General features: G+C 42.1%; 1 protein-coding gene across 1 annotated transcript; it reads left to right on the plus strand.

Moving 5' to 3' along the window:
• The first annotated feature begins 285 nt into the window (after positions 1 to 285).
• Positions 286 to 12,132, plus strand: ect2 (epithelial cell transforming 2). The gene is made up of 25 exons (XM_085927493.1): positions 286 to 401; positions 1,370 to 1,529; positions 1,995 to 2,074; positions 2,468 to 2,560; positions 2,982 to 3,164; positions 3,305 to 3,394; positions 3,656 to 3,763; positions 4,291 to 4,364; positions 4,627 to 4,757; positions 5,212 to 5,327; positions 5,513 to 5,575; positions 5,859 to 6,078; positions 6,372 to 6,481; positions 7,011 to 7,130; positions 7,212 to 7,280; positions 7,486 to 7,596; positions 8,029 to 8,125; positions 8,350 to 8,431; positions 8,581 to 8,659; positions 9,156 to 9,275; positions 9,385 to 9,523; positions 9,712 to 9,866; positions 10,110 to 10,217; positions 10,658 to 10,786; positions 11,916 to 12,132. Exons 1-25 carry the CDS (start codon positions 396 to 398, stop codon positions 11,982 to 11,984), a joined length of 2,712 nt encoding a protein of 903 aa, XP_085783619.1. The 5' UTR covers positions 286 to 395; the 3' UTR covers positions 11,985 to 12,132.

Here is a 12,132-nt window from a genome sequence, read left to right on the forward strand (position 1 = left end):
CGCAGATTAAACCTGTGGAATATGAACATTTATTGATTTAGAGGCACGACGCCACATTCGCCTCGCAGTTCTGCAGTAAATGGCTCGAATCGGGCATCGTCGTTTCTTTGGAGTTGTTTTTGCCGTGTTTTCTCCAGTTCCTCCTACATGACAAAAACAAACTGATTTGCGGCCGTGGTGACGATAAAACGGCCGTAAACAAACTAAGGCCCGGAGGCCATTTGAGGCCAACCCTCCATTTTCTAGCGGCTCACTCGCACCCTCTGCTGGACCTTCAGGCATGTTAAGCGTAAAAGCAAAATGAAACGAAAACTTCAAATTATACCAAATGAGGTTTTTAGTGACGTGATCCGTGCTTTCCAGTCGGAAGAAGAAGGAGAAGAAAGGAGCCTGATATGGAGGTAGATTGGGGTCAAAGGTTTTTTTCTTCTCATAAACAAAACTCGTACTTCAAAAAAATAAACCATGAATTGATTGGTTGCTTGAACATACCACAATTAATTAGAAATTAAAACAAAGAAAGGGAAGCTCAATCCCTTTTTCCAGTTCAACGCAGTTTACATGTAGCCATCCTCCGCTTGTTTCATAAATAGGACTACTATCATTTGTGACACTATGACCTTCTTTATGATCAAAAACCTATCCATAAAACAAAACAACATCATTTTAAACGATGTCAGATCTCTCCTAGCTCGTAATCTCATACGAAACGCACGGGTGTTTTGATCTAGTGTTGTTGCTGTAGTTTGCAATCCAAGAAGGCACCGGCTCACGTTGCGCGTAATGATTTGAACGAACCAATCAAAAGGCTTTCCAGGCGGAAACTGGACTTTCTCGCCATTTTTGTCCAATCGTCTCCTGTCGCCATTGCTTTCCGTGCTTTTTGAACTGGAACCGCACATATTTGCTCGCTTCCTTATCCACGACTCCTAGACTACACGGCGACTAGGATTATTAAACAATGTTTAAAAAGGTTGACGGGGGATTCAACTTTTAAGGAGAAATGTTCCGGGATCAAAAGAAGCTCTCGGTCGTTTTATGGAGCTGTTGGCTAAACAGCTAAAGAAGCTCAAGTGCTCATTTACCCGAATTGATTGTGTCTTTTGGATAGAGTCTTCATTTCGGCTCGGATTCCCAGTTCCTTAAATACAAGGTAAATGTGGTCAGTTATCAAGTATGCAACGTGAGGAGTCTTTCAATGGCTCGCAACTGATTGCTCCAGAAAAGTGTGTTGGAAATATCAAACGGGCTTTCTGTTATGTTCAGCACTGAGTACGACGTTTTATTGGAATATTGTCTCCAGAGAATGTCTGTTTTCTTTTTGCCACCCGTCATCTTACTTCTACATCATTTTTTTTGTGTGTGACAGCTTGTCCCCCGCCGCCACCACCATTCTCTTGAGATGGCTGACAACAGCGTCTTAACTTTTGGTCGGAGTCTCCTGGTGGATTCCTCCGCATATGATTCAAGGATCGAAGAACCCACCAAGGACTATTTATTACTCGGCACGGCACGTGACGATGGAGAAGGTTAGCCTGGATTGGATGCCTAATTAGATTTTATTCTTACTATGGGGTGATTTGCAATTGACATTTAGATTCACTGTACACATCTGTCTTGCACATAGTGGTTGATCATGATACATACATCTATTTTTATGTGAATATATGTACTCAACCCATTAAATATGAGGTAGCAATTTGCAGACACTTTATTTGGGTAGACTTGAATCCTTATCTTGGGAAAGGATACCTGAAATCGGAAGCTACAATACGCTTACATAAATTGAGTAAAGTTTACCCCGTGTCTAATTACGATCTAAAAGTTGTCATTAAAATGGACCCAAAACGGTGAAGAATATGAATAACAGTTTTTCTATCTCGATTTCTCATTCTCTCAATTTTTCTTTCTCTCATTCTCGCTATTTCTCTTTTGCTGGCTTGTTTTGCTTCTCTCTCTTGCTATCTCGCACGCTCTTTCGCTCTCGCACACAGATATACTGCCAAAAGTGGAGCCAAGGATTGTTCTCGTGGGCGAGGCGTGCAAAAACGCTGAACTGGTGAAAGCGCTGCAGGTACAAATGATCTATCTATCTATCTATCTATCTATCTATCTATCTATCTATCTATCTATCTATCTATCTATCTATCTATCTATCTATCTATCTATCTATCTATCTATCTATCTATCTATCTATCTATCTATCTATCTATCTATCTATCTATGCATGCATATACACATATACAAACACACATATATACATACACATATTTCCCTACCGCCTGGAGTCACCCTCAAGACCCAGTTTGGGTCTCTTCTGATCTCCTCGTTCGTTCCTATGACTTGGAACCTATTAGAAGTGGAGCCAGCAAAACCACGACCAAACTATTTTCTATGCTAAGAATTTGATTGCATCCAAAATAATTGTGCCCCCACATTGAGTTTCCTTTGCTTTTCCCCTCCACAGGATGTAAGAGTAATGGAGGTACCTGTGGTAAACATAAGAGGAAGTGAATCGTGTCCAGAAGAGAAAATGATGAAAAAGTCCATTGTCAATATGGTACATTCCAATGTTTTCATCAAACTTGTAGAGGTGTTGCATGAGCACTGATTGACACTGGCTACGTTTGTCAGAAGTGATTTATATTTAATGACTTCTCATTTTTTCTTCAATATATGATATTTTGGATTTATAAATAATGATATTGTAATCAATTTGCAAGTCATTTTTTATATACATGAACACAACATCCCAACTTGACTGAATGTATATTTGCATATATGCCTACGTATGTCTTTTGAACACAGATCTAGTGGCTGTGGGTCCTAGTTTGCATTAATTGGAACATTTAAAAGCTGCATTCAACTAGATATTTTGTCTCTTAAATTAGTTTGATTTTATTTTGGTGCTCGTGGTTATTCTGCCGACTTTTTTTTTTTTTTTTTTTTTTTCAATTTGTTGACTTTTTTTTCATCCACAGGAAATCAGTACTACGTTCATAATCACTGACAACATCCAAGAGTTCAGTGATGAAAAGAACACTGATTTTGAGACAGTGTTTGTCCTGACTGACTTTAAATCTCTAGATTATCACGGCCTTTATCAGCGTGATAACAGGATCGTAGGTCCTCCTGTTGTGTTCTACTGTGCTTTCAAGAAGGAGGTGAGGTCATACTGACGAATGAATTTGAAGAATGTCTCTTAAGTCAGCCTTGCCTCCACCGAAATGAATGCATTAAGCATCCTTAAATATTGAAAAAGCGCCGATTTTAATAGCAGTGTGTTTGATTTGTTGTTTTCCAGCCAATTCCATTTTCATGTCGCCCCCTGTACTCCACCACAATGCTGAATCTATCATTGTGTTTCACCGGATTTAGGAATAAAGAAGAAATGGTGAGACGAATTAAGATCAGTCCTTTATGTTTTTCCAATTGTACTCTTACGTGGGGAGAGAGAGGGAGATGGGGAGGGGGAGAGAGGGAGGGGGAGAGAGAGAGAGAGAGAGGGGGAGAGAGAGAGAGAGAAAGAGAGAGGGGGAGAGAGAGAGAGAGAGAGTGCCAAATGTGAATTTCACTCGGTTCGCAGCTCTGAATGTATCGTTTGTATATTGTAGGCCCTTCTTCTCGGCGTGACCTTATTTGTCTCTTATCGTAGAAAAACTTGGTCAACTTGGTTCATCACATGGGCGGCATCATTCGGAAGGACTTCAGCACCAAGGTGACACACCTGGTTGCCCATTCAACTCATGGAGAAAAATACAGGGTTGGTACATGCTAAAACTTTGATGGCGAGTAGAGCTGAGCATTGGAATTGTGAAAGGGTCCCGTGCTTAAAACAAACAAAAACACACTCAAACCATATATTTAAAGAAGAAGAAATCAAATCTGTGAAGCCACATAGGTCCAGCGTATAATTGTTTTTGGCACTCAGTATCGATTTGTCTACTGTTAATGTTGTGTATAATGTCACTTCAGGATGGGGCTAAAATATGAGACAATGAACACTATAAGTCAAATTCATAACATTGCTGGCCTGTGTTGCCAATTGAAATTGAAGGAACCTTTTCCCATTGAAAAAAGAAATCATAAATGTCGCTATGCTGATAGTTAGGACCCGAAGACGGCATCTTCTCAGGTAGGAAGAAAGACACGGACGGCCGTGGGGCGTTTTTCTGTAATAGTGTGTCGAACACTCTAATCTGTCCGTCCGCAACGGTTCCTAGAGCTACTCCCTCGGTTCCTACGTGAGCCAAGCCGCTGTTTAATGCTACGTATGTCCGTTTGTTTTAGCTGGCTGTGTGTATGGGGACACCCATCCTCACTCCGTCGTGGATATGCAAAGCTTGGGAGAGAAGAAATGACGAGTAAGTTTGCCGTTTTTCAAAGCTTTCCCATCATTTCTCATCACTTTTATAGGTGCGAATATTCTCGCTTCAACCAGATTATTAGTGACTGGATGCCTCAAGATTGGCAAACCAATCTGGTGCATGGAGTCAAGTGCAGTGAGGAGTACACTTACTTATTTATAGTGATCTTTTGGTAAAGTTCAGACAACCGTATTCTCTTCTTTAGGAAGAATTGCATTTTTGCCACTAACCTTGTCCTCTTTCTTTTCATTACTATCAGGTCATTTCATGCAGGAGAGGATGATTTTCAAACAAAATTCAAAGTACCGCCATTCCAAGACTGCATCCTCAGTTTTTGGGGCTTTTCAGATGACGAGAGAACAAATATGGAAGAGAGGACTGTGAAACATGGTCAGTGATTCCAGGTGTCTTTTTGAGGTTTTTTGTTTGTTTTGTAGTCAATAGTTTTTTTTAACAAGAAACACATTTTGTTTTTCATTAGCTAGTAACTTTATTGATCCCAGGGGGAAATTCAGTGTCCAGCAGTATCCATACTCAAGAGGGGGCACATAAAAGAGAGGATAACAGATATGCAAAAGTGTCATTCACCACTGATATATAAATAAATTAATTTCAAAAGATAGCTAGCCGGCTGGCTGGATGGCTGGCTGGCTAGCTAGCTAGCTAGCTGGCTGGATGGCTGGCTGGCTAGCTAGCTAGCTTGCCGGCTGGCTGGCTCACTGGCTAGCTGGCTGGCTGGCTGGCTATTGAACTACATGAACATTTAGTCAATTATGGAAGGGAAATTATTTGAAAAAGGCATCTTTTTTGCATGTGGTTTAATGTCATTGTTCTCTGGATGTAGGTGGAAAATATCTGAATGTTGGAAATGAAAGATGTACACACATGGTGGTGGATGAGGATTCAATAAAGGAGCTGCCTTATTGTTCTTCAAAGAAAGTCTTTGTGGTCAAACAAGAGGTAGACGGACGTCTTGTATTTTGGATTACAAATGCATATATACTTCAATGTATATACCGCGTTCCCGAGTATATTGGACCCAAAAATGTGATTTCGTTGGGCTGAATTTAACATATTTTGTCTGGTATCATTTTTGGATGACACTTAGGACATACGCTATTAACACATACGTTCTTCTTTTATAGTGGTTTTGGGGAAGCATTCAAATGGATGCTCGAGCCGGAGAGTCCATGTACCACTATGAAAAGGCAAGTTTGCTGTATTGATTAATAGGCTGCTAACAATTTTTTTCAACCATCGATTTAATCTGTCAATATTTTCTTATGAATCGATGAACCGCGCAGGTTGCTCCGTGTCCATCCTAGAGCTCTGACATTTTTTTAACCATGGTTAAACATGATGTTTCGCATGGCGGAAGGAATCGTTCACCGGAGTGCGGTCGTCCGTTGAAATGGACACCATTGTAGTCTCTTGAGAATGTCCGTCGTTTTCCCAATGGACATGGAATAATTGTTATTTGTTGTGTTTCAGAATGTCAGCCCAGCCATGAAGAAAGCAGTGTCCCTCCTCTCCCTCTCTACCCCCACCAGTAACCGCAAGCGTCAGCATTTAAGGGACACGCTTGCTCGCCTCACAAAGGAGACGGAGATCTTGCCCTTCCCTCCACCCCCGAAAAGGCCGTCGGCGGAACGTTTGCTGTCGTTGGGCTCGTTGCTCGACATTACAATCACACCTGACAGATCTTTAGTGGGTAAGATGGTATCTTTTGTAGATGCAAAAGTAAGTTACGTGTTGACCACTCACACCGGAGGACACGGACAGAGCCTGCCCTGCCCTGCCCTGTCCTGCCTGTGTTTGGAATTGATATCACGGTCATTGCTGTCACGGCTTGGCTTTGATTAGTACCGTCAATATGACATTTCGACTGTCCTCTGACAATCGGTAGAAAATGGCGCAAGGACGCACGCATAAAGCAATTCTTTTCGCAGTTCACGTTTTCACGGGGTCTTTCAAATTGGACGTGTTTTTGTTTTGTTATCCCAGAGAGTTCAAAGACCGCAGCCCCGCCCAAACAATCGGCCCGGTGGCAAGTTACTAAGGAGCTCTATCAAACCGAAAGCAACTACGTCGCCATTTTGAACACCATACTCCAGGTAAGTTGCGTTGTGCCCTTTGAATGAATGGGAATGGTATCAAACCACGGCTGTGTCAAGAGACCGACCACATTTGTCGAGCACGCCGCCACTGCGCAGTGATTTAAAGCTTTCAAATTTGCTCTTCCTTTTCTATGGAGGCGGCTGGGCCCCGAAAAAAAGGCTGCTGTTTGGGAGCACGCTTTTTTTAGCCGCCATGACTCCACTCTTCTAGCATACCGTGTTTCCCAACCTTGATTGAGCCAGGACACATTGTATTTGACAAAGGGAAAAAAGTGCTGGGCTTTTTATGACTTTTTGTCTTTCTGCTCATTCAAAACGTACACGACATTTTGAATGTTGTCGGGCTGGACCTCCACCACCACCGCCAAAGAGTGAAGTCGCTCGCAAATAATACATCACGGCCAATAAGCACATGGGATTGCGTGTTTCGTTTCGGTAGATCTGCTAATAAATTGCCATCATCCCTAATAAATTGCCATCATCCCTTTGATCATCAACTAATACAGGCATATTGTCATCTTTGCAGATTTTCAAGCTTCCGCTCGAAAAAGATGGTCAGGTGGGGGGACCCATCCTTGCCCCAGAAGAAATTAAAACAATATTTGGATGCATCCCTGACATCTATGAGGTTCACACCAGAATAAAGGTTGTCTGCATATTCTCCACCAGTTTTTGTCGCTGCACTCTTTATGCAATTGTTGAAGAAAAAATGCTTTTTCCTCTCCAGAGTGATCTTGAGGGCCTCCTGAGAGAATTGTCAGAAGAGAAGAGCGTAGGAGATATTATCCTTAAATACGTAAGTGCAAATGTTGCACATATATGTATGTACGTACGTAGTGCTTTTTTGGCTGATAGGCATAAATGGTGCTGAGCTCTGGTGCTGCTGTCTTACAAGTGACAAAAGTGCCTGTACTTCCTTCCCATGGCCCCCGCCGCCGCCAGCACCACACCCCTGTGACCATCCCTGATCAATTTTTTTCCCCCCCATCTTCTCTCCCCAGTCAAAGGAGCTTTTGAAGGCCTACCCTCCCTTTGTAAACTTTTTTGAAATGAGTAAGGATACTGTTGTTCAATGTGAGAAACAAAAGCCACGCTTCCATGCATTTCTAAAGGTAAGACAAACCACAAGCAGCAATGCGGTAACTGTTGGATGAGGGTATTTCATTGTGTCCCCCCGCCCCCCGTCCCTGAAATGACAATTTTATGCACTATTTTAACCATCTTTTGGAAATGGATAGTCATGAATAAATATACGTATCACAGCAAAGAGGCATTTGTATTCATGCCCGTGCCGGGCAGAGTTGGTATGTCAAGCGAGCCATTGGCCTACATGTGCCTACTTTTTGACCGTCGTTGTTTGTCAACTGTCCATTTGTGGAAATGCCCTCCATTTGTAACGTGCGGCGAGGGCATCCATACGAAAAAGATCTGGCTCTTATTGTGCCATTGCATTATTATTTATTCTTTTATCACAACAACCCATTATAAGATGAGGCTCTTTGAAAAGCGCTGGATCAATCCATTTGAATCATCTTTCTATGTAGATCAACCAGGCCAAGCCAGAATGTGGGCGCCAGGCACTCGTAGAGCTCCTCATCAGACCTGTACAGAGACTTCCTAGTGTGGCTCTACTTCTAAATGGTAACTCGCGCTCGTTTGTGCACGTGCCTGGGAGAAATGTTTAATGTCGTCGCGTGCCGGTTCACATGGCAATCGTGTCAGCTTTGCTGGCTTGACATTCTTCTGCAAGGTTTGCACGTCCAAGTCAAGATGACTTATGTTTTCTCTGTGCTACAACTTTCAACCCACCTCTCACTCTACGCACTTTCCCTTGAAATAAGTTTTTGTTTTTCTTACCGTTCCAGACATAAAGAAGCACACATCAGATGAGAACCCTGACAAGCTGAAACTGGAGAAAGCAATTGAGTCTCTAAAAGAAGTTATGACGTGAGTGAATCTCATTTGGCATTATCAATGGGTTTAGTGTCACGCTACTAACATAACTCCCCAAGCCATTTTTCAAATCGGTGGTAACAAAAAGAAACGTAAATATGGAATCCACGTGAGAATTTTGATCTAATGTTGTGCTCCACCAGTCACATTAACGAGGACAAGAGGAAGACAGATGGTCAGAAGCAGATCTTTGACGTTGTTTATGAAGTTGACGGATGTCCTGTAAGTCTGACTTGATCTCGTTAGTCTCCTTCCAAAATCATCCAAACTTGACGTTGCCTCAATTTTGTGTGGGAATGAGCAGTTGACGGTACCTTCACCAGTCATTGTTTGAGTTAACATGACCTAAGCACATGAGGCATCTTTCAAACAGGCAGCCCATGACTCCACTCCTGAACAGTGATGTTGACATGCAGCCAGTAACCCGGCTAAACCCAAATATTGGCATTAGGGTTTTGATAGACCCCAATATGCCCTTGGGGGGCTTTTTAAAATTGCAACTCTCTCTTTGCGGTACAGGAAGTACCTGGGTTAGGGTTACCCTGGCCCTAACCCTCTCTCTTTGTGGTACAGGAAGTACTTTAATGCGTGTCATTGTGGCTGTAGCGAGCCTAACTTGAATCCATTGTTTTCACGTGATTTTATGATTATGCGTCAGGATATGTATCTTTCCATTTGGCCTTGTCATTACGGTATTGCTCTCGCTCGCTCTCTGCAGGCCAACTTGCTGTCCTCCCACCGCAGTCTGGTTTATAAAGTGGAAACCATTGCGCTCGGTGACCAACCGTGTGACCGTGGCGAACATGTCACACTCTTCCTCTTCACTGATTGTTTGGAGGTAACTTCCTTCTGGGCTTTTCAAGCGCCTCATTTACTGGTTGGACAAGACTGTCGTGTCCATTAGGAACGGATGGCTACCTTTGAACCGCTTATTTCTTTGGATTCAGATTGCAAGGAAACGACACAAAGTTACCAACACTTTTAAGAGTCCATTGGGGCAAACAAAAGCGCCACCTCCGCTGAAGCACATCACTTTGATGCCGCTCTCACAAATTAGAAGAGTCTTGGACTTGCGTGACACAGAAGGTGAGATGAGCGACCGGTCGCATGTGCATCTCATCGATATTGAAACATGATCTAATTGTCCAGAGTTCATTTAGCAATCCAACTACTTGTACAGGTGGATTCTCTTGACAAATACTAGAATAGTCTGGGTTGCACATTTTGTCTTGGATGTATGTATTTTCCACCAATTCTATGGCTCTTCCTTTCAGAATGCAACAACGCATTTGCTTTAGTCGTTCACCCGCCCACCGTACAAGAGAACATGCTGTTCAGCTTCCAGTTGGCTGGAGAGGAAACGATGAAAAGCGACTGGCTTCGAACGCTTTGTCGCCATGTGGCCAACACCATCTGCCGTACTGATGCGGTAACGCTCCAAAGTGCACGCGTCAAGTCAAATGTATATGTATTTATACGTACAGCCCTTAATTAAAGAAAGGGATACATACTCGCAGGTAACAAGGTGACAAATATGATTGACACCCGTGAGGCCAAAGAAAATGCAAAAAGGAACAGTTTGAATCTGTTGATTTTAATGTACCATTGGAAAATAACAAGAAGAAATGATTTCTTGAAGCGCAATTTTTTTTTTTTTTGATCCCATCAACAGGGTGACCTAATTCACGTTACAGACCCAGACTCTCTGCAGCTCAACACCAAAGATATGGCCAGCACTCTCAGCAAAGCCTCAAGAGCCATCAAGAAAACATCCAAAAAGGTCAAAGCAAAATAGTTATTTTCAAAATAGATATTTTTTTTACTTTGGCAAAATTTGCTTTTGATACATTCCACTTGTATGAAAATGAAATCCTATTTTCCTATTAGGGCTGGCCTAACTGCTCTTAAAATAGTGCCTTTTCCACCCAAAACAAAACAAAACAAAAAAAAGTTGCCCATCTCCGTTTCAGTCAAATGACATTATCGAAAATGATTCAAAAATGATAAGCTCTGTGAATTATGACGTAGCAGCAAGGGAGTGATGACAATCCATAATGGAATTTGTTTCTAACACTGGAATATTGATTTTTACCAACTTGAATCAATTAGTTGAGCTTATTCGCTTGACGAATCAGCAGCATAATTGTTAGGAAGGTAGTCATGGTCATGACATGTCAGAATATTCAAAGAACATTTTGACAACTTTTCAATGTGTTCTAGGTGACGAGGGCATTTTCTTTCACTAAGACTCCGAAGCGTGTGCTCCAGAGGGCATTTATCAACAACACTACCCCAGATGATAAAAAACAACGATTGAGCTCGGAAAACAGCAGCAGCTCAATACTGTCTGTAAGTCTTTGTTTATTGGATGAACTGGTCACCCATTGAGTTTTAAAACTCGTCATGTAGATTGTCATCATTATTATTATTATTATTATTATTATTGTTGAGTCACAGCAGTTGGTTTATATATATATATATATATATATATATATATATATATATATATATATAGCTATCTCTCTACACACAAAAGTTTATAACCGGACTATAATATGAAAGCTGAAACTCTCCTGAATGAGGCATAATATATGAAAATAAATTAGCTTCACTGCAGAAATACGAATCATTTAATGAACACCGAACGGTCAGACTGACAAAAGTTTTGTTTTGTCAATCTGTCTTACAATGCACCCGACTGTAGTTTGCAACCACACCTGTGCTCACTAATTGATGGGTTACGTAAATAATGGGTGTGTATGAAAAGAACCCCAGCACCTCAGACCTTCACTTGAAGGGCAACTTGACCTCTAACAACATGCCAAGAAGCCACCCTGTGACCAAAGCCTTGATTATCAAGAGGCTGTAGAGGTGACTGGCACCTTTAATGTTGTGTCTCGGCGTCAAATATAAAGATTTTTTTTCTCAAAAAGATTTGAAGAGACTGAAGATGGGAGAGACATTTGTTGTTTAGAAAATCCAAAGCCAGCCCCTTTTCCACTGCAGCAGAGCTCCACCGGGCTCGCAGCCCGCTAAACAAACGGACACTGGAAAAGTGGCAGAAGGTGGATTCCTCATATCAATCTCGAGTTGAATTACACCGCAAATACTGCAGGAGACGTACCGTATGGATCCAAGATTGAGCCAGAAAACACTTAAGTTTGGTGGTGGCGGAAAGATCGTCTTCAGTATGGGGACGTGACAAACATTTGCGAGTAAGTCACGTGCAGGAACCCATCAGGATTTGGGTGCACGTTATGACAACATCAACTTGTAAATAAATCACCATCCAAGATGAAGATGAAGAAAAGATATTGATCCGGACTACCGTAAGGAAATGGAGAAATGACTTGAGGATCGGCTCAACCGGTTGTCGATATCTGATCCATTTGCCCGATCCCTTTGCTCGACTGTCGTTGAAGTCTGCTATTTATTTAATGACCGACCGCACTATGTCTCTTTTTGTTTGGTATTCTAGATGTCTCGCTCTGTCTCCACGCACAGTTTGAGTGACTGCCAAAAGCAGTACCACGGTGCAACGTTTTAATTCTTTGGACCACCTTCCTCTCAGCGCCAGCCTTCCTGTCTGTATGCTCACTTCTTTGTGCCCTGTCCAAAATATGACTTTGCCAAGTTTGACACGGATGGCCCGGAAAGCAAAGAATACTTCAATTTTCCGTCCTTGAACCCCATTT

This window comes from Syngnathus leptorhynchus, chromosome 13 (genome assembly GCF_054491065.1).
Source record: "Syngnathus leptorhynchus isolate UIUO chromosome 13, UIUO_Slep, whole genome shotgun sequence".
Classification (NCBI taxonomy): domain Eukaryota; kingdom Metazoa; phylum Chordata; class Actinopteri; order Syngnathiformes; family Syngnathidae; genus Syngnathus; species Syngnathus leptorhynchus.

Coding starts and splice junctions, on each gene's coding strand:
- ect2 (XM_085927493.1), top strand. Junction 4,758..5,211: donor AGAGAGGACTGTGAAACATG/GTCAGTGATTCC, acceptor CTCTGGATGTAG/GTGGAAAATATCTGAATGTT. Junction 9,276..9,384: donor TCTTCACTGATTGTTTGGAG/GTAACTTCCTTC, acceptor CTTTGGATTCAG/ATTGCAAGGAAACGACACAA.